The sequence below is a fragment of the Sebastes fasciatus genome, chromosome 15 (assembly GCF_043250625.1).
Source record: "Sebastes fasciatus isolate fSebFas1 chromosome 15, fSebFas1.pri, whole genome shotgun sequence".
Taxonomy (NCBI): Eukaryota; Metazoa; Chordata; class Actinopteri; order Perciformes; family Sebastidae; genus Sebastes; species Sebastes fasciatus.
The window spans coordinates 10990133-11016726 of record NC_133809.1 but is presented as its reverse complement, the minus strand read 5'-3'; the positions used below and the strand labels follow the sequence as shown (position 1 = coordinate 11016726).

Here is a 26594-nt window from a genome sequence, read left to right as displayed (position 1 = left end):
CTCGACTACTAGAACTGAACAACCTGGACAAAACTAAATTATGTCCTTCATTATTACAGTCAATTACCGACCGTAGCTCAGGCAGACTCTCACCAGAAGTTATACAAAATTTCAATCATCACAATGACTGTGTGCAACCTCTGGGAATAAGGTAATGAGGGAAAGAAAAGAAAAAAGAAGAAGCAATTTGACAACCAATTGTATAACCGCTCCTTTGCCCTCATTAAAAGTATGGCTAAAGATGAGTTGCATTGGCCTGGACACCCGATTATAGTGATGTGTTGCAGAGGTGTGTGTTTTTGACTGGGTACGTACGTGGTGCTCCTTCAGCCATCTCTATTGCTGTGATTCCCAGCGACCATAAATCACTCTGCAATGACAGAGACACAGTGCATAAGTACTCAGGGTGATCACAAACAGCGTAACGGACAGCGGCCGGGAGGTTGTTGAAGCACCTTGAAGTCGTACGTGGCTTCAGGGTTCTCGTCGCAGGCGATAACCTCTGGCGCCATCCAATATGGCGTCCCGATAAACGTGTTCCTCCTTCCTACTGTTCTGTCCAACTGGGCTGACACGCCAAAGTCCACTACAGGGCAAAAAAAATACAATACTTCAGCATATTGTCTGCAGTTTATTTAAATGGTTGTTTTTCACTGTGTTTCTTTGTGTGTGTGTGTGTGTGTGTGTGTGTGTGTGTGTGTGTGGGCTGACACCAATGGGCTTTACTAAATTCCATAATGGACTCTGAACAGGAACGAATTGCTCAACCTGCAATAGCTCGCCCAATTTACAAACACACACACACACACACTTTATAATCCCCTCCCTACTGGGCTTTAGGGGGAGAGAGAGAGAGAGAGTCCCTTCTTCAGCAGTCTGCACCAGGAACAGTGGCAGAGCTACAGAGAGATGAGTAGGCTGGTATTCAGCATAAAAGAAGAAAGAAAAACCTCACACACACATCTGAGCCATCTGAAACCGTATACCTCCTCCTGCCCTCCCAATCCTAAAGCCGTTTTGTCAAGTGGGGTTCGATGACAGACTGACCTAGTTTGACCTCTGCGTTCTCCGTCAGCAGGACGTTCTGTCCCTTGATGTCTCTGTGGATGACCTTGTGCTGGTGGAGATGAGTCAGACCCTGCAGACAGCAACAGAGACACACAGAGAAGGAACGCCAAGTCATTATTAGTATTATTATTATTATTATTATTGTTATTTAAAGAGCTTATTTCCAAAAGGAATTGTCCTTGAACAGGACTAACAGCTCCAGTTACTACTGTGTAGATGACCATGACCTCTGACCTCCCTGTGCACAAAAAGAGAAAGCTTATTACCTGGGCTGCAACTAACGATTATTTTAATGTCGATAAATCTGTTAGTTGTTTGGTCTATAAAATGTCAAAATATTGTGAAAAATGTTTATTTCTTAAAAAAATTACTAAAACCGATTAATCAATTATCAAAATAGTTGGCGGTTCACTTAATAGTAAACAACTAATCGATAAATAGATTAATCGTTGCAGCTCTACTTTTTAGTAGTGTTACCTGTCTTAGAAGTAGATGTAGTAGCAGCAGTATTTGTACATCAATTTTGGAGCATACTACACCACCTGTTCAACATTTCGTCAGGAAAGTCAACTATTCAATATACTGAGAGAATAAATGTTGAATACAGCTGTGATATCAGGCATTTTGTCTCTAAACGATCAAATAGAATTAGGAAATGAATTGCATGAGATGGTCCCTCTTGCTAGCGTAATTAAATGTACACATATATATAGGATTTTTAGTATATTGAATCCAAGCAAAATACATAAATGTGTCAGGTATTTATGCTCTGAAAGTTTAATATTTATTTTTCTAGTGAAGTGTCTTTCTCTATTCTGTACAGCAACTGAAATAATAAGTAAACGACAGAGAAATGGGTGGGAGGTTGGGAGGGTAGAAATGTGAACAGGGAAGACAGGAAAAGGACGGAAAACAACAAGATAAAAGACAGACAAAGGGGGAGAGGACAGAGAGACTAAATGTAAGGGGACAGAGGCACACAAAGAAACAAGAGCAAGTCACAGCAGGAAGACAGGAAGCAGAGAGACGAGGGGTGAAAGAAGAAATAAAAGTGGATGAAAGGAAATCATTGTTGCCTCAGTTGAGGCGTCTGCGTCTGTTTGAGGCTATCGCCCTAAGCACCAAAAAACAGATAGAGATAAAATGTGGAAAGAACAGGTCAATTACTGTATAAAATACCAATGAAGTGAGAATGAAGAGAAGCTATTACATTATTATGTTAAATGAGAATCCAATGCCTCGAGAACTTCAATCAATATTTGAAAAAAGAATAGAAGTGTAAAAGTTTGAAAGCAGTGAATTAAGGATATTACCATCTTTAAGAAACTGCTGAATACTGAAAAGTTTGTTTTCCTATGTTAGATGTGATGAAATGCTTTAAAATATACTTCTTCTACGCAATAAACCCTGATTTTAATTAAGACAACGGGGAAAAGGCATTATCCTATTTTTCTACTACAGTATACTACAATAGTAGCTATTAGTTTACATTGCACAGGGGACATTTTAAACTAAAAAGAAAATAACACACAGAAGATAAGCTCATTAGTTCAGTATTCTAGTGCTCTAAAAGTGAACTGTGGCCTGAGCTGAAACTGTTAGATCATTCTACTTAATCAGTCGGATTAAGGTATGTTGTACCTGTGCCAGGACAAGGAAGTAGTTAAGGGAACGAAGCATAAATCATCAGAGAATGACAGTTACATAGAAGAAAAACAGGTGTGTAAATGTATTTTTGCACGCCTGTGTTTAAGTGTTGATTATCTAAGCTTCTGCAATGGAGATTCTCTGCTTCAGACATGTCTTGTTCCCTTGGTTTGGAAGGACACAAACTTTAACTGTTTTCTTTCAGAAAACTTTCAGAACTATCATATGAACTTGAAAGGAAAAATGGAAATAAATGAAATGCACATCTGGAATAATCCTTTGTCAGAAGTAATTCTGATAGTTTCAGATGATTCAGTCTGTTTTTTCCTGACCTGCAATGCTACATTTTGGCACAATGAGTTTGAGCATTTGTGAATTATTGTTATTTTACATAAATTATGTCTGATAAACTGCATGCTTTTCTTGTGAACAGCAATAATAAATCATCACACAGATGTTTTTCTTCACACATCTCTCACAGTCGTATTCATGCATTCAGAAGGAAAACATCAAGGATCTCGCTCCGTTTCTTTAAGCTTTGCTTACTCATGGAAGGACGGCTGTTGTAGTGTTGAAACAATGACTCGGTAACATGGACACTCACCCTGAGAATCTCTCGGCAGATGTAGGCGGTCCACTCCTCTTTCAGAGAGTTGCCCTTGGTGTTCTTGATCAAGTCCGTCACCGAGCCGGCTCCACAGAACTCCATGACCAGCTAAACACAAACAGTAAAAAGTTAATTATTGACTGTTCTGCAAAAGGAATCAATCTGGTCTGGGATCTGTTCTAAACAAGCCAGTAACTCCCATAAAGCAACTTAATGAGATAACCAGGGAGCTAGTAAACAATTGTATTTGTTTATTTATGTATGCACAGTACTCTGTGGGCAGATTCATTTCTCTTTTTGTCTTGTGACTGGTCATATTATCAAAGTACTAGAGCCTGACCGATACTATGTGCCGATATCAGATAAATCAGTCAAAGAGGCACTTTCGTTGACTTAACGGCCACAGGTGTCGCTGTTAACAAGCATTTCTGATTCTTACAAACAGTCCCTTTAAGTACCAAAAGTCACGCTCTTGGATGTATTCATTTTTATGGGCCGCTACTGACGCATGAGCGCAGAATAAAAAGTGCTTTCTTTCTTCAAACATGATGCTCCTTATAAGGAATATACACAAAACTCATAATCTGTAACTGAAACAGCATTACTAATACAGACTAGAGAACAACACACAGCATGCACAGACAGTCATGTTACAGACTCCTTCCAGTCACACACTCCACAGCGACCACAGAAACGACCGCATAAACTGACTCAACGGGGTCACGAGATCACATGAATGAATCAAGTCGTGCATCTCTTGACCCCAAAACACAATGTGTCCATTCTGTCCATCCGTCTCTTCTCTCCATCCTTAAGCTGCCTCATGGCTTCATCTCCCCTCTCCCTCTCCCTCTCCCTCTCCCTCTCCCTTTCCCTCTCCCTCTCCCTCTCCCTCTCCCTCTCTCCCATCCGAGGAGATTTGCGGGCAAAGCTTCAGCTGGTCAGTTCTGGCCCCGCTTCAAGCTCCTCTCATGATCATCACTCTGGATAACAGGGAGAGGAAGAGGAAGCTGGCGACTGATGGCCCACCCCTCTCATCCAGGCTGAGCACGTACACTCAGACACGCAAAGACAAAAGAGACATGTATGCATAAACATAAGGGGACACATGTCAAAGTACGCAGCTCGTGCACTTACTAACACACACACCCACGCACACACACACGCAGGGAAAACAGGCAGCTGTTGAGTCAGGAGGAATTATGCGGCCAGTAGATGTGGCTGCTGCTGTGTGTATATGCATATGTGTGTGTGTGTGTGTGTCCTCCCATTGTAGTGTGATGAATGCTACAGGATCAGAGAAGAGAGAGCTCCCTTAGATCGCGTTAACACATGATTTATTGCAGCCAGCCAGCCAGCCAAACACAATAATTCATATCCTTTATATCTTTCACACACGCACGTTAAGTATATATACTGTACATATTCCAGTGCACACAAAACCTGCTAAACAAACTACACACTCTTTCACATAACAGTGAAGAATGGAAAGACTCTTCTTTCTGTTCGGCTCTGTGGCGCTCTACAGCCGTCTTACACTTTCACATACAAACGCGTAGAGTTGCATTAACAGAACTTGATTTTTAGGTTGTAGCGGGCTCGGTTTTAAAGCTAGAGTGAAGATACTGGCATCATATGAAACAATAAAACATAAGGAATCCATTGGTACCAACCATGTTATACTAGCTTGTTGCGAAGGAGGCTAAATAAGGCTACGAATTACACTCAATTTTGGAGACGAAAGACTGGCATGCTCCCTTGACCTCTGACCTCAAGATATGTGAATGAAAATGGGTTCTATGGGTACCCACGAGTCTCCCCTTTACAGACATGCCCACTTTATGATAATCACATGCAGTTTGGGGCAAGTCATAGTCAAGTCATCACACTGACAGCTGTTGTTGTTTATGCTAAATACAGTACCTGTGAGGGTTTCTGGACAGTATTTGTCATCGTTTTGTGTTGTTAGTTGATTTCCAATAATAAATGCATCCATGTATTTGCATAAAACAAGCATATTTGCCCACTCCCATGTTAAAAAGAGATTTAAATACTTGACAAATCTCCTTTTAAGGTACATTTTTATCAGATAAAAAACGTGTGATTAATTTGCGATTAAATATTTTAATTGATTGACAGCCCTAAAAACAATACATGCACAAACACACAGAGATAATTGCGTACCCATAGCTGGTCATCTATGCCAGGGGGGTTCTTCTTGACGAACGCTCCGTAGTAGGTGGCGATGTTCCGATGGTGGCTGTACTTCTTCAGCATGTTAATTTCCGCTTTAATCTCCTCTTCCTCATCCTAGCACACACACACACGGGAAGAGAGAGAGAGAGAGAGAGATTTCAACAGGCGTTAAACCGCAACCTCCATTTGTGACCCCTCAAACATATTAATAGGATGGCGATAGAGCAAAAAGGGATGAAGTCGTAGGATGGATTTGCATTTTGAATCCATTTAAATTCTGTTGCAAAGCACACAGCTGGGCGCTAAATTATCCACAATGGCATTACTTTTTAATTACTTTCGTTTTAGGGGGTTACTGCCACAAAAGCCAAGAAGCAGTTGCTTGAAACAAGTTGTTTGTGGCAGTTGGTTACTTACCGATATAATTCCTTATTCATTATGCACAAAATTACGCCTTGATTACTTCAATTTAGTGTTCATCAGCCGTGAAAACAAAAACATTTGTTGTAGTAAGCTGATTTTTGTACACTAGCGGCTCATTAAGTTAGCAATTTTGTGTTTCATTTAATTTTCTATCATCAATTAATACAGTTGTTTATTTTTATTGTATTTAAGCAGACAGTCATTTATACACAGTTTAATTTATTTGTTTATTCCTTCTATTCCTTTGCTAATTTGCTCATTCATTCATCCCCATACACCTGCTTATGTTCATTTCCTTAGCCAGTCATTCATGCTCCTGTTCATTCATCTGTTCCTTAGTTGCTTCATTCCTGCAGTGCTTTCATTGTTTTGCTGGCAGCCGAGTGCTGACGGGGAGGCGTAGGGTGAGAGGATCTCTAAATAGAACTGAGATTCTCTCCTTCTTTTACAGACACGTCTGAGACCACACTGCTGTCCTAATACCTCCGGCTAATATTACCATGGCAATAGGCCTGTCCTCGTTTCCTCTCCGCCACATCGCACGTGCACGCTCGCACTGACTCATCGCTCATAATTAGATGACACGGTCGACGGCGGCGGTGTAATCACTTGAGATGATTTTTGCTGTGCGCGTGTAGTGTGAGCGCGTGCGTGTAGGTGTGTGTGTCTCACCCCGGTGACATCCATGACCTTGATGGCTGCAAGCTGCCCCGTCTTAACATGGCGACCCTGGTGAAAGGAGGGAAGGAGAGAGACGGTCAGAGATGCAGGGAGACAAATTTAACAGTTTACAGTACATGCATTATATACTGTATCAGGGCATATCAAACACTACATTCAAAAACGTATAGTGAGCATGGCTCCCCAAAGGAGATCCAGTGCAATAAGAAACAAATACAATGTGTGTGACCTTGACTTTTAGAAGATACTTAAACATCATTTTTACTCAATCCAACATAAGTGTCATCCCGTCACCAAAATACTGGATGGTAAACTGCTATTATTCCCAAACTGATTGACAGGTCTTTTAAATACAAGAACCAACAACAGACAACAAACAAAGTTACTAATGTTTGCTGATGCTGCTCAAGCCTCTTGTTTCCAAATCAAGGATTTCTCTAAAACAATAATTCAATATGCATGAGGGGATATTGAAAGCAACAATCAAAGTAAAAAAACTAAAGTAATCTGCTTCTTTAGAACAACATGAGCAAAACAACTCCACAACTCTCATCAGATTTCGATTAAAATATTGCTAAATCCTGAGTGAAGAAAGGATGTTAAACGTGCTTCAACCGTTTCACAAAGAATAGTAGGCCTGTACGGTGCACACAGAGTCCCTGATGAAGATGCAGTTGGTGTGGAAACGTTTGAAATAAAAGTTGATTGCCTTAAATCCGTGTGCTCCAGTGTGCTTTTGGACCTGGTCTCTGAAGTCTCTCCTGTTACAAGATTGCTAAATCCTGATTGGTGACATCACCTTTTTCTAACTTTAAAAGGTTTGCTCACGTGAGTATTGTTTTCAGCAACAACCAGTTGAAAACACACAAAATGTGATTTTATTTTTCACCCTTTATATTAAGTAAAACTTTTCAATTATCTGAACAAACTTTACGTGGTCAAAAATTATGGATTGTTGACAGCAGATGGAAACAAAAAATATGGTGTCCCTGGCCCAAACCAGCCCTAAGCATCGCCGGTATAGGCGAATGCTAGGAGCAACGCCATCCATCCATGCATACGTAGGGGCGCCCCAAAGGAGGGGAGAAAATATTCTAAATGTATATCTCTTACTGTTTGGATACTATTATTTTGGAATATTACAAAAAAGCCCACAACAACACAACTACATAGCCTATTAAATATACCCTATTGTCTGTTTTGATTGGTGGTGAAATTGGCTGTGATGCAACAGGCACCAGCTGCCCTGACCATGACCTTCAAGGACATGACAGCACTTGCATTACATTGCTTGGTCGACATGATACCCCAGTATGTCACTGGGATCTCGCTTGTAGTTGCAAGTTGCAGTTCAATCCAATGTTAATGGTAAAAAAATGGAAAATTGCAGTCAAAAACACAACTGACAGTGTCTCGGTTAGAGCAAGAAAGACAGATAGCAACCTACAGACTTGTCTGTGTTGTGTAATATCGAGGCTAGGCAGATGCCTGGGGGAGCTCGGAGGGCGAGGAACCGGGAGATTGGAAGCTGAGGGGCGTATGGAAGACCCAAGTGGTTCATTTTGCAACAGAGCATCTGTGCCTGTGATTAGCTAATGAAGCTAACAGGACTAGAGACGCTACAAACCACTGACGGCTATTACTTCCACCTGTCTGGTATCAACTGATTAGCACGTTACAGTCTGAGCAGAACAGCTTAGCAGCAACAAACAAACTCATACACACATAGTCAAGGACACACACACACACAGTCAAAACAAGGGCAGGACTGTTTTCTTGGTGGAATTGTTACAGTAGCTATAAACCAGATGGCATTAAGGGTCTGGCTCCGAAACGCCTCCTGAGGGCTTTAATCGAAGGGCCATTCTGATAATGAGCGCTGCAGCCAACACAGAGTCTAGGAATGCTTCAATAACAACAGAAGTACTGGATATGATGGCAAAAGAAAAGTTGGTGGTTTCATTGCTTTGCAATTCATGATTGTGCAGTGGCAGGACAGTCTCTGCACCGTGCCACTGGCCATTAGTCACTCTGCTGCTTTTTAACAGATCAATTGGACCCACAGGCTCACCAAAACTCACTTTACTTGATGAATAGTGAGTCGGAGTTTATTCAATACAGTATATATACAGTTATTTACTGCAAAATAATGCAGGCAGTTCAATAGCTCATTTGTTCCTTCACACTCTAATTTTATAAAGTAGCAAAACTGGTCCGAGGTCAACATAATGATGTGATCACATCTCTATTAGGGACACAAAGGGATGTGTTTGCTCATTAGGTCCCCTACAATACAAATATATAATTATATAAAATATGTTATATGATATAATTAAAAAAAATAAATATTACAAGTACATTCACTTATCATTAACTGCTTCATTGTGCTTTAAAAGGTCACAATAATTTGCTTTAATTTGAGGAAGCAATCACGTTCTCAGAGCAGCAAGTAAGAAGAAAACTACACTTGTACATTCGGTGGGTTCCCGCCATAGACTGTTTATAAAGATGGACAACATGACAGCTCCCCAAAAGGGAAGCCAAAACATCTCCATCGCCCCCTGGTGGCTGGCTGCAGTATAGGTTATAAATCCCGCCCCTTCCATGTTAGGAACATGGGTCAAACTAAAAAGTCAAAGTACACGTCAAATAACTTTTCCCCAAAGATTTTTTTTTTTTTCTTGTCTCGCTGACTTTGAAGCGAAACTGCAGTCGTACTAAGAAAATACCAATAATAGATTTGTTGTTCTAAGGAAAAAAAAAGGCAACACTGACATCACGCTGCTGGTTCACATGGACCGCCAAAATCATATATATATATATAGACGCCCAAATGACGTCAAAATCTCAAGATGGCAACTCCCGTATCAGGGTTATTTTGGCTTCACTTTTGTACAGTGGGAGACCTTTTATATATACGCAGTCTATGTTTCCCACAAGATGACTAGCAATATGTTAACACCAGAAGTCCCTGAATAAGGGGAAATTAAATCCACAAGTTAAATTTCTCATTAAACATCTCCTCTTGAATTAAAAAAAAAAAAACACTTTGAAAACTTGCTGATTTATTGCTAAATGAAAGTTAGGGGGGATTTAATATGATAATTCATTGTGTCACACAATCCAGCACCGCACAATTCAAACTATAAGCACCACTGGATGTCTGAACGCTGTGATCAGTCTCTCTTTTTTCTCACACACAGCGAGTCCAGCAGCTTCTGTGAGAGTAAAAAAGAGCTGGAAAGATTGAACAGGGATTTCTCATTAGGATCAGACTGCCCCAATTCCACCAGCACAAGGACTGGCTTTGTTGGAGACCAACAAAGGAATTACAGCCACTTACAAATCAGAAACTCTCACACACACACACACTTACACACACGAAATACTAAAAGATCTCCCTTTTTCTCCGCTACTCGCACAGACAGAAGAGCTCATGCAAACACCCACACATGTGCACACAGAGAGAGACAAGAGGGAGGGAGAGAGAGGATGATTGAGAGAGTTAGAAAGTGACTAAGCGAGCGAGAGAGAGAGCGAGAGAGAGAGAGAGAGAATGTGTCCGATAGATATTGGACATAAAGATTCATTACTCTCTCCGCCACCTGACAGCCTCCCTCCCTCCCTCCGTCTCTCCTTCCCTCCTAGAGCAGTAATGTCATCCTGCCTTATTAAATGACCAAGTGTGAAAGGAGCAACAGAAAGGAATTAGCAGCTGTCTGTTCATCTTCATCTCTCGCTCTCTCTTTGTCCTCGCCCTGCTCATTTATTTGCAGATTCAAAGAAGGGACGGGGGGGTGTGTCTTTGGTTATATAAATGTGAAGTTAAATAGCCATTTCCAAAGCAGTTAACAGGATCATGTGTCTGTGTAACAATGATACCAAAACAAAGTTGGGAAGACGGATGATAAAATGATTAGCGATGAAACCATCGGTCAATTAATTGTCTCATCAACATGTCATTTATCAAGCCAAATATTTGCTGATTACAGCTTTATTAATGTGAGGATTTGCTTTTTTTTCTCCATTTCATATCATTGCAAATTGAATTAATTTGGGTTTTGGACAGTCGGTCGCACAAAACAAGCAGTTTGAAGACTTTAATTTAAGCTCTGGGAACTTGTGACGGACATATTACACTGTTGTCCAACATTTTAGACCAAACACAACCACATCAATCCAATGACTGACAAACTAATTGACAGATTAAAGTAATACACAGTACAACCCTAAAATGCATATTAAAAATAATAATAATGATAATAAAACAATAATAAGTCATTACTTTTGAAATAGTGACAAATCACAGCAGGTTTATCTATTAAGTGCATTACACATTTTCATTTTATTTTCAAAACTATTCCACAAATTAACTCCTTTGAACATCCTTTTTTTTTTGCATTTGTTCTAATCTTAATTAACATGCAAATTCCTCTTCATTCAGTTCATACTGACTCACTCTAATTTGGAACGACTTCTGGATATAGTCTGGAAAAGCATCAGATTTTTTACTTTTTAATTGTGCCGTTTTAAAGTCCACCAAATCTCTAAATTTGAGAGCATGTCAGTTCAGAAACAATAATGTTGGCTGGTTCGTGATAACCAGCTCTGTTTAAATAATGGAAAAAAAGAGAGGATGTCACACAGTGTTACAATAAAATTGTCATCTTCCTTCTCTCCTTCTCTCTCTCTCCTGAGGATGGCCCACTCTCTCTCTCTCTCTCTCTATGATCCGTCCCATTCAGATTGAGGAGCTTTGAGCCTCACAGGGCTGCTCATCCCTTCCTCCACTCGATTGTTGACTGCTTTGCCTCTCTGACCTAGATCTGCGTTTTCTCCCTTTCTCTCTCTCTGCCTCCCTCTCTTATCCCTCTGATTCTCTCTCTCTGGCTCTCTCTCTCTCTCATTATCTAACCCTCTTAACTCCTCACAATCTCCTCTTTATGCCTCTCATTATTTCTGCCCTCCTCCCTGTAGATGTCTCGCTTACTTTTTCCTGCCCCTTGTATTTTTCTGTCTCCTTCTCTCTCTCTCATGCCTCGCAGCTCCGACCGGCAGCAGCCCGTGTGAACATGACTGAGCCGAACGCTAATGCCAACGTTCAGCTTTGAGCTCGACGAGCAAATATGACACAAGCCGAGTGCTCCCTGCAACCCTTTCACTTTGCGTCTGCTAATGCATCTAGCGCCCTTCTGCAAACCACAATGCACTGACACGGGCCCCCGGGTGTCTCCGCAAAAGCAAAACAAACACGTACTGAACACTTGCGCGCACAAATGCTTTCATCTAATACTTTCATCTAATACTTCCTATCTAGTGAGCATGCTGTGCATTAACTTCAATCATCACAGAGACATTTCCAATGAGGTTTAGGAAATTATCTTTCACATGTGTCCAATCCACCGTTTTCCCCCCTCTTTAATCCTGTAGAAGTATTTTTGACCAAATATGATAGCAAAACATCTGTCACTCACACACACACACACACACACACACACATAAGGAGCTGCGAAGCTGCCTGCATGGCCAGGTGTGTTTGAGCGATAACAGACCAAATTGACTATGTTTGTTCCGCTTGGATGGCCGTGCTGTGATGGAGACAGCCAACTGATACCAAACTGATCTCAAATCAGCCTCGAGGCGGACGCATCATGGTGGAGTCATTACTTGGCGTCCTCCCTGCAGGTCAGTGTTTGGAAACTACTGTATGGAAATGGAGTTTAGGTATTTTTCTGATCGTTCCATCCAGTAAAATAGGAATGTGCTTTCATAAACCAGGATCATTTATTACACATTTAGTTTCATCTGCTGTACATGTGTATAATATGTAATGGTTATTGTTTCATTCTCTTACACAATAAACTAAAAGACAATAGACTCCACTCCCTCAATTTAAAAGACGACTGATTAGATGTTAAATAATCCAGAAGCAATAATGCCTCCGTTTACTCCCAGCACTTTGTGATGATCGGTCCAAAAGAGATGCGTTCATGATTACAGGCCAAAACACAAAAGGTGGACAAAATACCCCAAACACTTGCAATTTTCTGCAATTAAATAAAATCGCCTTGCAATAAATACTACTTTTGTAAGGCTTAAAATGTCAAATGTTCTAAGATTGTGTCCTACAAGGATTAATTTTTTTAAGTGCAAGTTACGGCTGCATCTGCTGATTTTTTGTCATCTGACTTGAGCTGAAAATAACAACCATTTTCATTATCAATTAATCGTGTGATCACTTGGTCAATAAAAAAAACCAGAAAATAATGAAAAATGATGTCATCAAATTGCTTGTTTTGTCAGACGCTGTCAGACTGAACACTCCCAAACCAAAGTTATATTCAATTTATTATCATATAAGACATAGAAAAGCAGCAAATTAGGGATGTTACGATAACAGAAATTTAGTAGTCAATACTAATACCAGTGAAAATCGCCCCCGGGATGACGGGAGTCTCGAATCCTGATCCCAGGTACCTGCGGTACTGTAGAAAAACAAGTACCGTCACGTTTTCATAATTTTGGCACTGACTTGGAAGCGAAGTATTGGTTCTCGTGACATCCCTACAGCAAATCCCCACAATTGAGAGGCTGGAACTTGGGAATATTTGGCATTTTGATTGAGAAATTACTCAAAATCAAAATAGTTAATTATTTGATGTCCTAAAAATACAGTAAAATGAACGTTGCAAGTTCCCAGAGCCAAAACTGACATCTAAAAGTTGCTTGTTTTGTCAAAGCACCTGCCAAATCCGAAAGGTATTCAACTAATCGTCGAATCACTTATCAAAAATGCAGGGGATTAATTTCTGTCAATAGACTTATCGTTTCCGGATTAACACGTACTAATACTCACATGTTCTGTGTGTACACAGAGAGAAGCATTCTTACATATCTTGAGTTCTTTATCGTACAGCACCCAAGCTACTATCAAAAGTAAATACACACTAATCGCGTTCAATCAAGACCTTTTTCAGCGTGCTAAAAATCCTTTTGTAGCTGTCGTCTGTTGAAGAGTAATAACCGCTTATCATGTTGTCTATATAAGCTCATGCTGTATTCAAATCTAAACGGATTTTAGATCCAACATTACGCCGCTTTCTCATCTCTCATCTCATCCGTCCCCCTCCGTGTGCACCATGAGGGAGGCGTCAGACTGACACAAAGTATACCTATTCCAGTAATTATCATCAACACATAATTATGATTAATTGCACCTGCCAAGCGACAGTAAAACACCAGTATAGCCCTTGGTGCGCAGGTACGCAGAGGACTGTGTGTGTGTGTGTCTTAGGATGAAGAAGAGGAGGTTGTGTGTGTGTGTAATGATTCTCTTTTACGATTTTTCTGCCGCTATATGGAGCTGAATGTTGAGGGAATAAACACACACACGAGCACCACAGGCTGCAGAGGGAGGCATCTCTTCATCATTCTCAGCTTGTAGCTTCAGTTAGGCGAGACCAACCTGATCGCCGCTGCCTCAATACAACCTGCTGGTGGATATCATCACACCAAAAGCTTCTGCGTGTGAAAAGAAATGTGTCTACAGCGTGTGTGTATTTTGTTTGTTTGTATGTGTGTGTGTCCATGCCCTTGCCAAGTCAATTACACAGACCCCCCCACCACCACCTCGGACACATTTACTATGCAGGACACTTCCTGTCGTAGCCTAGCAACAGTCTTTGCTGGCCAGAGTACAGTGGGCACGACACTTACAGAAACGTACATGGTCACACACACATACAAAGACAGGGAGAAGACAGGGAACAATAAGAGACTATTATCCTGATGTTGTTATTTAGAAGATTGGGTGAGGAAAGGAGGGAGGAAGAGAGGAAGAGAGGAAGAAGGAGAGATTGTGAAATGAGGGAGGAGATGAGCAGGAGAGTAGTTCAGTGAGATTTCACAGTGCATCTGTCCTCAGTGTGTGCAGCTCGCTGTGTGGCCAAGCTGCAAGGTCAGAGGAAACCATCCACATTTTGCCCCAAAATGGCCGAGTGAACAAGCTTTGTGATTTAAAAATAGACCCTTATTTGATTTGAAGCCTTAATCCTTTACATGAAGCAGGATTTAAACACCTACACCGGTGCTTCTGCATGTTGTAGCCCATTAACTACAAATCTCATTACTGGGGATAATGCCCATCATATTAAGATTGATTTCCGACTTTCTAGAGAGCCATTGCTTTTTATTCATTTCACTAAGATTAAAAAGCAGCTTGCAGAAACTTAATTAAGACATTCATTATGGGAGACTGTTCAAGTTTTATGTTCAACTTTTTAGGTTTTTTTTGTCGGCGTGGTGATGCAGTTGCAAGTAGGACCATTTTAGAAAACTCTACACACTTCCTACACTTTTATGATATATATTCCATATATTTAAAAGGGACAGTGTGTAAGATTAGGTGGCATCAAGTGGTACAGTTTTACATTCTGCAGCTCACGTTACCGTAGTTTCACAAGCGTCAGAGAACTATGTGACCTTCAGGTAACGCAAAAAACCCGAAAGCTGCTCTACCTCTACCACTGAACCACAGCTGCCCCCAATCTGGGTGCGTCAATCTGGGTGGCTCACCACCACTGCCACTTAAAATATGGTCTCCAATAACGTAAAGGAAAGCATATTATTTGATTTAGAATAGATATTTTGCCAGATAGTGGCAAGTAAAGTAAGTAAAACATCTAATTCATCTACATTTTTTATCAATTTTCAAAGCAATAATGTGCATCCACGATGCTACCACCTGCATCAGTCTTCATATGTACCTTGCGTGCAAAAGATACAGGAAGACAAAAGCAAATACACTGTATGCTAAAGCGTAATGCACACACATACACCCACTCACCAAACTAGGAGCAGATTGCCAGATTGTGTTGCCAACTCTTTGTAAAAAAAAAAAAAAGGAAATGGGTCACACCATAATCCTAATCTGTGTGTCATGGTAATCCATGCACACACAGAAACATACACAAAAACCAGGGAAGAATTGACTGAATGGCATCTAAGGATGCTCTCCTGACATAGGGCCTGTCGGCATGGTAACAGTATCATAGGGGAAAAGTGGGCGATGGGGATGTGCCCTTGGGCTTTCAATCTATACATTTTTCTCTATGTCTGTCTGTCTCTCTCTGACAGGCAGGTCCTCGAGGGAGATTGCCCACTGTGCTGTCACACACCCACCCAACTGTAGCCCAGTTGTGTTTTAGGGTCGAAGGATTTCAGACAAGCGGTGTTTCAGTCTGTACCCGCGTATCAACACCCACTGGTTCCAGTCTGTAAGCTTAAAATCCCAGCATGCCCAGCAGGTGCCGGAGCTGCGATGCAGAATTAAAGCTACTTTCAGCTAACAAACGATACAAACACAGTTCTGCTCTGAGGAGCCAAAAGAAATAAGGGGGCAATACTACCAGACACACCTCATTGCAGTTCAAACACCTGCAATCATTCCGCATTCACACACACAAACACACACATACACAAGTATGTGTGCACGCTGTTGTGGAATCAGTGAAGCAGTAAATAAAAGTGACAAAGGCCTCCGTTCCAATCTACTACTGCACTGCCCAGGAAATATAGAAGCACCCCGAGGCTGCTCTCACACTCACACATGAGAAAGCAAGAGAGGGAAAGAGACGGGGAAGAGATTTGAAAAGGAGGGAAGATATAACGAGCCAGTGAGGATGAGGGAAACGTATACAAGCAGAGAGTTTGTGGGAGTAGGAGGTAATAAAGAAAGAGAGGCGGAGGTGATGAAAGAAAGAAAAGAGAAAGATGAGAGGAAGAGAGATGAGAGCAATGATCTGTAGAATAGTCCAGAGGGCTTTTATTGACGAGTAAGACGGGGGGGTTGCAGGAAGGAGATGCTGGATTGTGCGACAGAGAGCGAGTGTTGATTCCACTCTGAATGAACCGGTGTTATCGGCTAAAGCCTACTGGAACAATCTGAAATATAGCCGTTCATTAACCTGCTCGCTCACAGTAAAACAAGCTAATTAACAAAGCCGGTGGACACACAAATGTACGACTAATCTGGGGTCAGGGAAAGGATTTGGCGCGGCGCTACATAATCACGACAAAACGGTTTAAATAAGTCTGCAAACAGGCAAATACACACAAACCACGCGCGGGTTTGATCACAAGCAACAAAAGCACATCTGTCATCTCCCTGTGGTGGTGTGACGGTGCTTGAAACAAATAGACAGGGTGCAACACACAAAGCTGGGTAAATCCAGCGTCATGTGACACGAAATCTGATTTAGTTTCATGTCATGTATGTAAAGAGGATGCATGTGTTTGTGCGTGTGCATATGTCTGAGGCCAGGAAACAGGAGAAGCTTGTCCTCATCATTATACATGCTTTGATGTGATGGAAATAAATCAACCCTAACAGGATAACCACTCGCCGGATGGACGTGTGTGTGTGTGCAAAGCTTATTTATAGTAGAGGCTGACCCAGATTAACTGAAACACAAACTCACACATAAACAGAACGTTTTCAGCTTCATGCTGCTGGGATCCGTCTAACAGCTTCTCCACCAACTAACACATTACCTGATTGATTCACTAGCTCATCTACACAGGTTAAGTCGCTAATGCACTTACTGGCTAATTCACTCTGCTCGCCACTCACCCACTTATCTCTCATTTCAAAATCAAACTGCCAAAATGTCTTCGCGACAGACAGAAAGAAAGACCCTGATGTTACAGCTTCTGCACTACAAACAAGACGCACAACTGGGAAAAAGACAGAGCAATAGAGTGTGCACGAGCGAGGGAACACTACAGAGGAGGAGGAGGGTTGCGGCGAAGAGGCAAAGCAGCAGGTTCAGCACATCGGCATCACGCTCCGGCGGCTCTGGAGGTCAAGCGAACAGTCGGGCTGATTTACTGTATGGCACTGGAGGTGAGAGAGGATGAAAAAAAGCTGAGCGAGAGTGAGAAGATGATGAACAGAAAACGTGAATAAAAGAAGCTGCTCAGATGAAGGAGAGGAGCAGGGATGGAAAACAAAAATGAGAAGTTAATGGCTGTGAAAAAACTAGGGCTGTCAAGCAATTAAAATAGTTAATTATGATTAATTACCCATTTTTTATCTGTTCAAAATGTACCTTAAAGGGAGATTTATCAAGTATTTCATACTCTTATCAACATGGGTGTAGACAAATATGCTGCTTTATGCAAAAATATGTATATATTTATAATAGGAAATCAATTAACAACACAAAACAATGACAAATATTGCCAGAAACCCTCACAGGTACTGCATTTAGTATAAAAAAATATGCTTAATGCTCATAACATTGCAAACTCAAGTCCAACAGATAACAACAGCTGTCAGTGTGTCAGTGTGCTGACTTGACTATGACTTGCCCCAAACTGCATGTGATTATCATAAAGTGGGCATGTCTGTAAAGGGGAGACTCGTGGGTACCCAGAGAACCCATTTACATTCACATATCTTGAAGTCAGAGGTCAAGGGACCCCTTTGAACATGGCTATGACAGTTTTTTCTCGCCAAAATTTAGCATAAGTTTGGAGCGTTATTTAACCTCCTTTGCAACAAGCTATTATAACATGTACCAATACCATATACCAATGGATTCCTTAGGTTTTCTAGTTTTGATGCCAATATCTTCACTCTAGCTTTAAAACTGAGCCCGCTACAACCTAAAAATCGTAAGGTGCGTTATTGCGTTAAAGAATTTAGTGGTGTTAAAACTAATTTGCGTTAACGCGTTATTATCACGTTCACTAGAAGCGGCCCTAGAAAAAACACTTTGAATGAGAGAAAGGAGAGGACAGAGGGAATGGAGAATAATAGAGTCAGAGCTGGTATAGGTTATTGACTGAACTATTGACAAGCAGTAATTCACACTGGGGGAAGAGAAACCGGGACTAAATAGCTCTTTACAGTGCACACTATCAATTAATGAGCGGACTGGAAAACATACAGCAGAGAGAGTGAGTGAGAAAGAAAGAAGAGACGAAGAGAGAACGAGAGATCGCTATTGACATCAGGCACGGCTAATTGACCCCGGTCGGCGTGGCAGGAGTGCATTGTGGGTAAGTGGGGCGTGTGGCCTTGGGGAAGACAGACAGAGAGAGAGAGGATGTAGGCTAATGAACACACACTGCCAGGTGTGAGTGTCGCTGTATGTGGGTGGAACGAGCACATCTGCTGTTCCCACGGTAACAAGCAACATCCACCTCGGTCACGGTTCACAGTTCATTCATGAGGACTCGGGAGATTGAAGTGTGTGTGTAGACGAACGACAAAAAGACAGCAATAGAGAGAGGCAATGACACGGTGTCAGGCTGTAAACGACCGCAACAGTGTCCCGACACCGGGGACACGCACTGACCCACACAATATACACTATATATACTGTATATACACACACTACACTCATAAACACAACCCAAGCCCTATAAAGTCTGCACACACTCCCAGCTGAGACTTCCTGGCAGCGTCCCCATTAGCACTAATGCTACCATATAGTACCACATTCCTTATTCATTTACATCATCACGCTAACTGCAATTCACAGACACAGTGAGCATAACTAGCCTCTACGATTGCTAGGAGAGGCTGGGGATGAGTAATGTACTCCCTGTGTGCAGTAAAGTACCGCAGAGGTGTTGTTGCCAACGGTGAGACTCAAATGACTGCATTTTTGGAGAATGTTTATGTACATACTGTAAAAAGTAATAGTCAAGCAGAAGTGAACTGCTGTGAGCTATGGTGCGGTTTGCAAATAAGTATGATCATAATTCAGATTCATGGCCCCATTAATAAGAATATCTTAGTTGAATTTAATACGCTTTTTTAAGGAGAGTACTCTAAGTTTCATAATAATAATAATAATAATAAATGTATTTATATAGCACTTTTTAAAACAGATGTTAATTCAGAAGACAATAAAAGCAAAGTAAAGTGGTAAAACAAGGTGATAAAAACAAATATATATTCATAAATGTGTATAAATATATACATGCATACACACCTAGACCTTATAAAAACGTCTTCCTACAAAAAAATGTGTATTTAAATGTTTTGTTAAAAGTGGATACAGATGTTTATGATCATATATCTACAGGAAGTGCATTCCAGAGTTTTGGAACCCAGACAGCAAAAGCCTGATTTATGTCTCTAATCATTTCTTAAAAGCAAAGTAAATGTGAAAACTTGACAAAATTATCGTTGCGACTAAATTACTCGTGAGCCTGTTAACTAAACCAAAGTTCAGTTTTACTTTACTACCTGTATTACTTTATTAAACTGTTTGACAGAGGGGTTGATTCAACTGTATGATCATTTTGGAGGCTTTGTGGTAGTGGTGCTGTTGAACTGTATTGCGTTTTACTGACAGGTGTTTCTATTATTTTGTCCACTCCATTTATATTAATGACTAAAGCCGGCCTTTCGTAGTCATGTTTTTATGCTTTTTCATGCTGAATGACTTATGACTTAAACATAATGCTAATCACTGACGTGTCAAGTTACCATTTTAGTATGATCAATGCATACTTTCAAAAGAGACAGTCTCTCTGTATACGCCGGCTTGTTTGATCCTCTTTCCTGCTGAGAAACACGAGCTGGAGGAGTTAGCAACATCAAACAAAGAGGAAACATGACGTCATCTTCCATCCTTTTCCTCGGAGTCTCTTATGCCAGGCTTTCGCACTTCATGCTGCTTCTCTGAGGTGTGTGGAACTGTGTTTGTGTGTGTGTGTGTGTGTGTGTGTGTGTGTGTGTGTGAATGTGTGTGTTTGTGTGAAGGCACGTGAGGCAGGCATACAGAGAAAACAATCTCCCACAGTCCTTTGCAGCGTGACTCCCAGCAGATAAGGAAGATAAAAAAAAACAACTTTGAAGTTTTATTCGGTTCTTAAGAGGGCAGAGGAGGAGGAGGAGGAAGAGGAGGAGGAGGAGGAGGAGGAAGAAGAAAAGAGGTGGGCCGGTGTGCAAAACAGGCAGGGACAATGAAGGTAAAAGCGATAAAGAAACAGAGGGAGAAAAAGAGAGAGAGATGTGATTGGTAAACAAGATGAAACATGCCTTTAAGCTGTTTGTTTATATTCTAAGACCCCGGATTTCCACGGTAACAAGATTATCATGACATCAGCGAACGTGTGAGGTCACAACTGCACATGCCTCCGTTTTGTGTTCTCATCTGTTCATCAATTCTAAAGAAACCAACGATACGACTTTCTCAGGAGCTACACACACACACACACACATATCGCCCTACATGAAAAACTCACAGCGACATGAGAGCATGTCACCACATACATGCTCCTTCAAACCCTCGCTCGCACACATTGGTTTACATACAGATACACCATTGCAGTAAATGGAAGGCACACAGCTGCTCTTTGTACAGAGCGGCTGTCACAGCGGGTGAGCATATAAAAGCCCATACGGCCCGGGTCCCCAACCGTCGCTTTGTGTTTGCCTGTGTGTGTGTGTGTCTCCGAGTGACTGGTGAATATTTAAAGAGTGTGTGTGTGTGTGTGTGTGTGGAGCACTTTGCCCGAGGAGGAGCAGCAGAGTGGATGTGTTCTGTCATCAGAAAGAAAAAGATTGGTCGCCTCCTTTTTGTCTCTCCTCCTCTTCTGCTCCTTCGCTGCATGGCGACAGCAGAGTCACGGCGAAAAAAAAGTGTGTGAACGCGAAACACACACGCGCACACACACACATTCACAAACCCACACAAACACAGGAAATGTTTTGTCGCCGCGAAAGCCGAGGAGACAGTCGATGGGCTGAATGTGTCATCGATGCTGTGTTTGTGTTGTTATGACCGAGATATGATTAGTCGCCCTCTCGACTTGTCCTTGCATCCATTCCCGTGGAAACAGCGAGGAGCTGCGATCAATCAATTAGCCAATCAATAAGTCTGTCAGTCAATAAGTCGTCCTGTCAGTCAGTCAGTCAGTCAGGGAGTGTTTTGGCCAATGGCTGACTAGGGAAGATCCCCGTTCCCGCCTCTGCTGTCCGTAGCACTGTTAGTGTGCGAGGCTTCAGAAGCGCTTCCTCAATTCGGAGAACTGCAATTCCCATAAGCCCCATCAAATATTCACAAGCATCAGAGAGAAAGAGAGAAGGGGGAGACGGTACAGAAACAGAGGCATGATAAAATAAAAAATAAAAAAATGAGTATGGGAAGGAGAGTGGAGAGAGAGATGATGTGACAACAGTTGGAAAGAGAAAGGGAGCTAGGGGAGGAAACAGAGAGAGGACGACGGAGAGGGAGAGAAGTGGAGAGAGAATGCGTTTAATTATTCAGCATTACCCGTGTTCTCTATTTATGGCCCTTTTAGAGCAGCCAGCAGAAGCTATATATACACACACATACTGTAGGCACAGGCCGCTCCCTTAAGTACAGCTCGCCTTGGAAGTTTCAGCCCCAAAAAAACAGAGGGAATGAGAAGAAAACTTACATATTGATAAGAGGGATGAAGAAGAAGAAGAAGAAGTGACGGGGGTGATATAGGACAGAGGAGGGAAAACAAGGAAACAGAATCGCCGTGGAGATGTAAGACGAGAAAGGGAGACAGAGGGAGCTAAAATTATCATTTCGACCGTGGCTACTCGTCTATCACTGTTCGTCTTGGCCAAACTATTTCTGCTGACGGGGGAACTGCAACAAAAACAACAAACCTGAAACAACTTTTTGAGACGTTTTTTTTTAATTGAGATGAGATGTTGGGTGTGCGGGAGAAAGAGAAAAAGAGAGAGATGGAGAGAGGGAGGAAAGAGCACCGTGGAGCAGATCTGTATCATTTAACTAGATGGGGTAATGGAATTGTTGATAAACCTGTTATCTCTCACTCCCAGACCCACAGAACTGCAGCAATGTGGCACATTACTGCCCCCCTAACACCAACATAAAACACAGCGCTGGCCATTACTATCGCACACACACAAAGGGATGCATGCATGGGTACATAAACCTACATATCTCTAGCTTCATTACACATAGTGTACACCGAGTAAAAACCACTGCAGCACAATGCAGCGGGCTGGTTTCAGAGGCATGTTTTTGCTGCAGGATAAACACCAAAGTGTCTGAGTTTAGAAAAGGTTAAACTAAAAAAAAGTTCCATTACTGGTTGTGATGTTTCATGTCATATTTCCGTTGAACTAAATTCTAAATCTAACAAGACGTCAGCTGCTCAGGAAATTAACTGTTTTTAGCTTTTGCTTGATGATTTTAATGAGACTTATTAAAGTTTTAATAAGCCTTGATTTACCGATCCACAGAAATTAATAATTCAGTTTCAGTGAATTGAAAATCAGTAATGTTGCAGTTAGGATGTTATTGTCTAATAACATTGATATGTAATATTAAAGGGATAGTTTGGGTGTTTTTAAGTGGGGTTGTATGAGGTACTTATCTATAGTCAGTGTATTACTACATTCAGTAGATGGCGGTCGCCACGCCCCCAGCAAAATGTATTTTAGCCACCTAAAAGAAAGGCCCAACTACAAAAAATCAATATCCATTAAAGTATATTTAGAATATTTTCAGCGCTTTATCTTGACGTCAGACAGCTCTTTCCGACGGGGAACTGAACTGAAAGTGAAACTCTATGCTCTCTCCAAAGCCACCAGACCTCATTGACAAAAACAGTATAGAGAAGTTTCACTTTCAGTTCAGTTCTCCACATAGACTGTATATAAGAAGTGGACGTAGTCACCGTGACGGCACCCATTGGTTTGTGGACTGCCGTTTTGAAGTTTCAAGTTCGGCATTTTGGCCAGCCTTGGTTCTTTGCAACCAGAAGTGACACGAGAGGGTGGAGCTAAGTACAACCGAACGCTGAACAAGAAATTTTTAGGCGCCCAAAAAGGTCAAAATCACCTTTCATGAAATTAAAACACTGTGAAAGGGTTGAAGTTCTAAGACAAAAACACGGACAACTCCCAGACCGGACAACGCCGTGGTGGCAACCTGTCAATCACAAGGTAGCCACGCCCTAAAGCATCCCCTGCTTTATGGTCTATTTGACTCTAAATAGGACCATAATTTACTAAATGAACATCATGCTTTATGGAAGAAGACTTGAAACTAGCGATTGAGACCATAAACTCATGTTTACAATGTTTATTGAGGTAATAAATCAAGTGAGAAGTAGGCTCATTTTCTCATAGACTTCTATACAATCAGCCTTCTTTTTGCAACCAGAGGAGTCGCCCCCTGCTGGCTATTAGAAAGACATTGGTACATTGGCTTCACTTTTCAGATCCGGAGGTTGCCCACCGGTTCACCATCGGAAAATATTCTAAATATAGCGTACACTTAAATGGAAATTGATTTTTTGCTGCTGCCCCCGTCCACAGCAGTACATTGCTTTGCTCCTGTGCTGGTACTCCTATATGTTGACCATCATCTACTGTATGTAATACACTGACTATGGATAAGTACCTCATACAACCCAACAGCAAAACACCCAAACTATCCCTCCAATCTACATACATTTCTGCAAACAATGAGCAAGAAACAAAATAAAAGATTGCTTGGGTAGAGGAGTTGTGCAGAGATTCTCAATTTTCGAAACTGCCGCAGCGAACATTGGTGTGAAAGAAAATATCAAGGTCCAACTTGTTAACTTGCAGTCTATGATCACAGATACATCAGAGCTAAACTGGCCCCCGGCCACTGAGCAAATTGAATTTATTTTTGGAATCAAAACGCGGAGTAAAATCCTGTTTACAGCCTGCCAGACTCTGATCTTCACATCTGAGCAAAAAGTCCACCTGTGTTCCCTCCACAGCACACAGACCGGCATTCATCGATCCAGATGGGGATACTGCAGTCCAAAGCTATATACGATATATGCTATTCCTATGTGTTATTTTTCTGATATAACAAGTGTCTAAAAATGGTTCAGCGAGAGCCGGAGCAATTCCAGTTCACTAATACCCAGCAGGCTGAAGGTCAATTTATCATCTCGGTGACTCAGAGATTCACCTGCTCACAAGAAGCTGATCCTCTTCAGGCGGCTTGCCTCGGCCGCATGAGGAATTTAAAATAGATGGCATTTTTACTCAAGTGACTCGGCTCCTTATCTGTATGGATGAATCCAATCTTTCCCAGTTTACATCTGTGCCTCTACAGCATTGAAGGGGCAATATTTGAAACAAAGCACTGCATGTTTTCTGCCTTTCGTAGTATTACGTTGTATTGAAGATTTATATTTCTATGACTGGAAACAGATGTTTCTTTTCTCAAATAAATGTTTGGTCTCTAACATGTCAGTAAAGAAACAAAGTAAGAAAATTGTTTTGAAAAGCTGAAGGTGATCTACTGTATATTGCCAAGAAGTGAAAGTCAATTGTTTGATCCATTGAAACATCAGCGCTCGGCAGTAGACTAGACTGAAAGCGACTACCGGATGCCGGTGAAACGTCCGCCTACAAAGTGCTGTACAAAAGTAAAACAAAATGATTTCTATTCTATTGTCATATTCTACAGATATTACCTGTGTTGAACAATAAATATGATAAATATAATAAGCGTTTTCAGTCCAAAATGACGGTGGTGGAGTTTCGTCTCATAGCTTGTATACTTTTTGATCCAACCATCTACGGGAGAAAAATGGAGGGAGGTCTTCAGGAATGTTTTAAGCTGGGCAAGTTTTATTTGTTCTTTCATGTCAGTTAGTATGTTTCATGCTGTCCGGAGACGAAAACAAGCATTCACAGGTTAAGGGAATTACCGAGAAGACGCCGACAGAGGAAACAGCTGATCAGTCATGTGAGTTAAATGTTCGCTACGTCAGAATTTATTCGGCTATTATTAATCTATTTAGCGTCAACTCTTTTTCGACAAAGGCAAAAACCAACTCAAGCGAGCGTAAAAACGAATTTTGCCGTTTCCATACTCACATATGCAAATGCAGATAAAAATATGTGAATGGAACCTTTGAAGTGAAAGTGTGAAGGGGAATGTGTGCAATAGATCTTTAAGGAGCTTTGTAGGCCAACAGTTTATAATATGTAGCACCTAAAGGAAACTGAAAGAATAGTCAAGCACAAACAGGCAATGTAGAAAATGTAATCGACTTAAGGTTTAAAAAGCTCATTAAAAATCTATTGCACACATTCAAAACTTCATACATGTACACACAAAAAAAAAATGAAAGCGAAATATCATTTTTGTTTGTGTCAACCACCAGCAGCAGTAACAGAATCAACTCCACTATAGACTCCAGTGAGTATTATAAACCGTGCGACACCCAGTCACAAACCCGTGTGGATCAGCTGTATGGGCCACAGACCCAACAGGCCGGTGCTGTTGCCATAGGCGCTCTGTGGCTCGGTAATGTATAGGAACAGACTGGCGGAATGTCAGCCGGTAAATGAGCCGTGACTTTCACCAAGACAGCAGAGTCAGCAGCAGCAATACACGGATGCACATAACTCTCCTGTTCTCCATTCCTTTTGTGTTTTTTTCCTCCCTTCTGTCCCTTACACACACACACGTGAGGACGTCAGATAATTTCCAGAAGCGTGGAGAAATATGTCTGACCTCTGTCTGACCTTTCATCTGGTCCAATCAGCTGTAAGATCAGCTCCTCTCCATCACTACCTGACCTTGACTCCCTGCTCCATTAGACACACTCACACACACACAGAAGGCATGATGAACTCACAGGGGCCTTCACATGTCCATGTCTTCACGTATTTGAACAAACACATGTTTATTCCAGCGAGAAGTGACTAAACAAAGTGTCACATGCCGGCGCGACATCCTGCGGTTCGGCAGGATAAAGCGTCAGTTTCAGGAAAAGGAAGCGAGGAGCAGAGAACGGCGGGCCATCATAGAGGGAAGAGGAAGTTCGGTTGACATGGACCGAGAGATAATGTTTAAACGACAGCGGGAAAACAGCTGAGTCCAGCTGACAGCGAAAACCTCAAACCACAGCGCTGTCACAACATCAGACCAACTGAGCACTTCCTGTG

General features: G+C 41.6%; 1 protein-coding gene across 21 annotated transcripts in view; it reads right to left on the bottom strand.

Moving 5' to 3' along the window:
- LOC141783213 (traf2 and NCK-interacting protein kinase-like) overlaps positions 1-26594 on the bottom strand; it is a 74758-nt gene that overhangs the window by 33075 nt on the left and 15089 nt on the right. For all 21 annotated transcript variants that reach the window (XM_074660357.1, XM_074660364.1, XM_074660356.1 and 18 more), the window contains exons 3-8: positions 6614-6670; positions 5507-5632; positions 3320-3430; positions 1048-1138; positions 456-586; positions 316-370 (exon numbers count right to left, since the gene is read on the bottom strand). In XM_074660357.1, coding sequence (XP_074516458.1) covers positions 316-370; positions 456-586; positions 1048-1138; positions 3320-3430; positions 5507-5632; positions 6614-6670 — 571 coding nt within the window. The remainder of the gene's footprint in view (positions 1-315; positions 371-455; positions 587-1047; positions 1139-3319; positions 3431-5506; positions 5633-6613; positions 6671-26594) is intronic.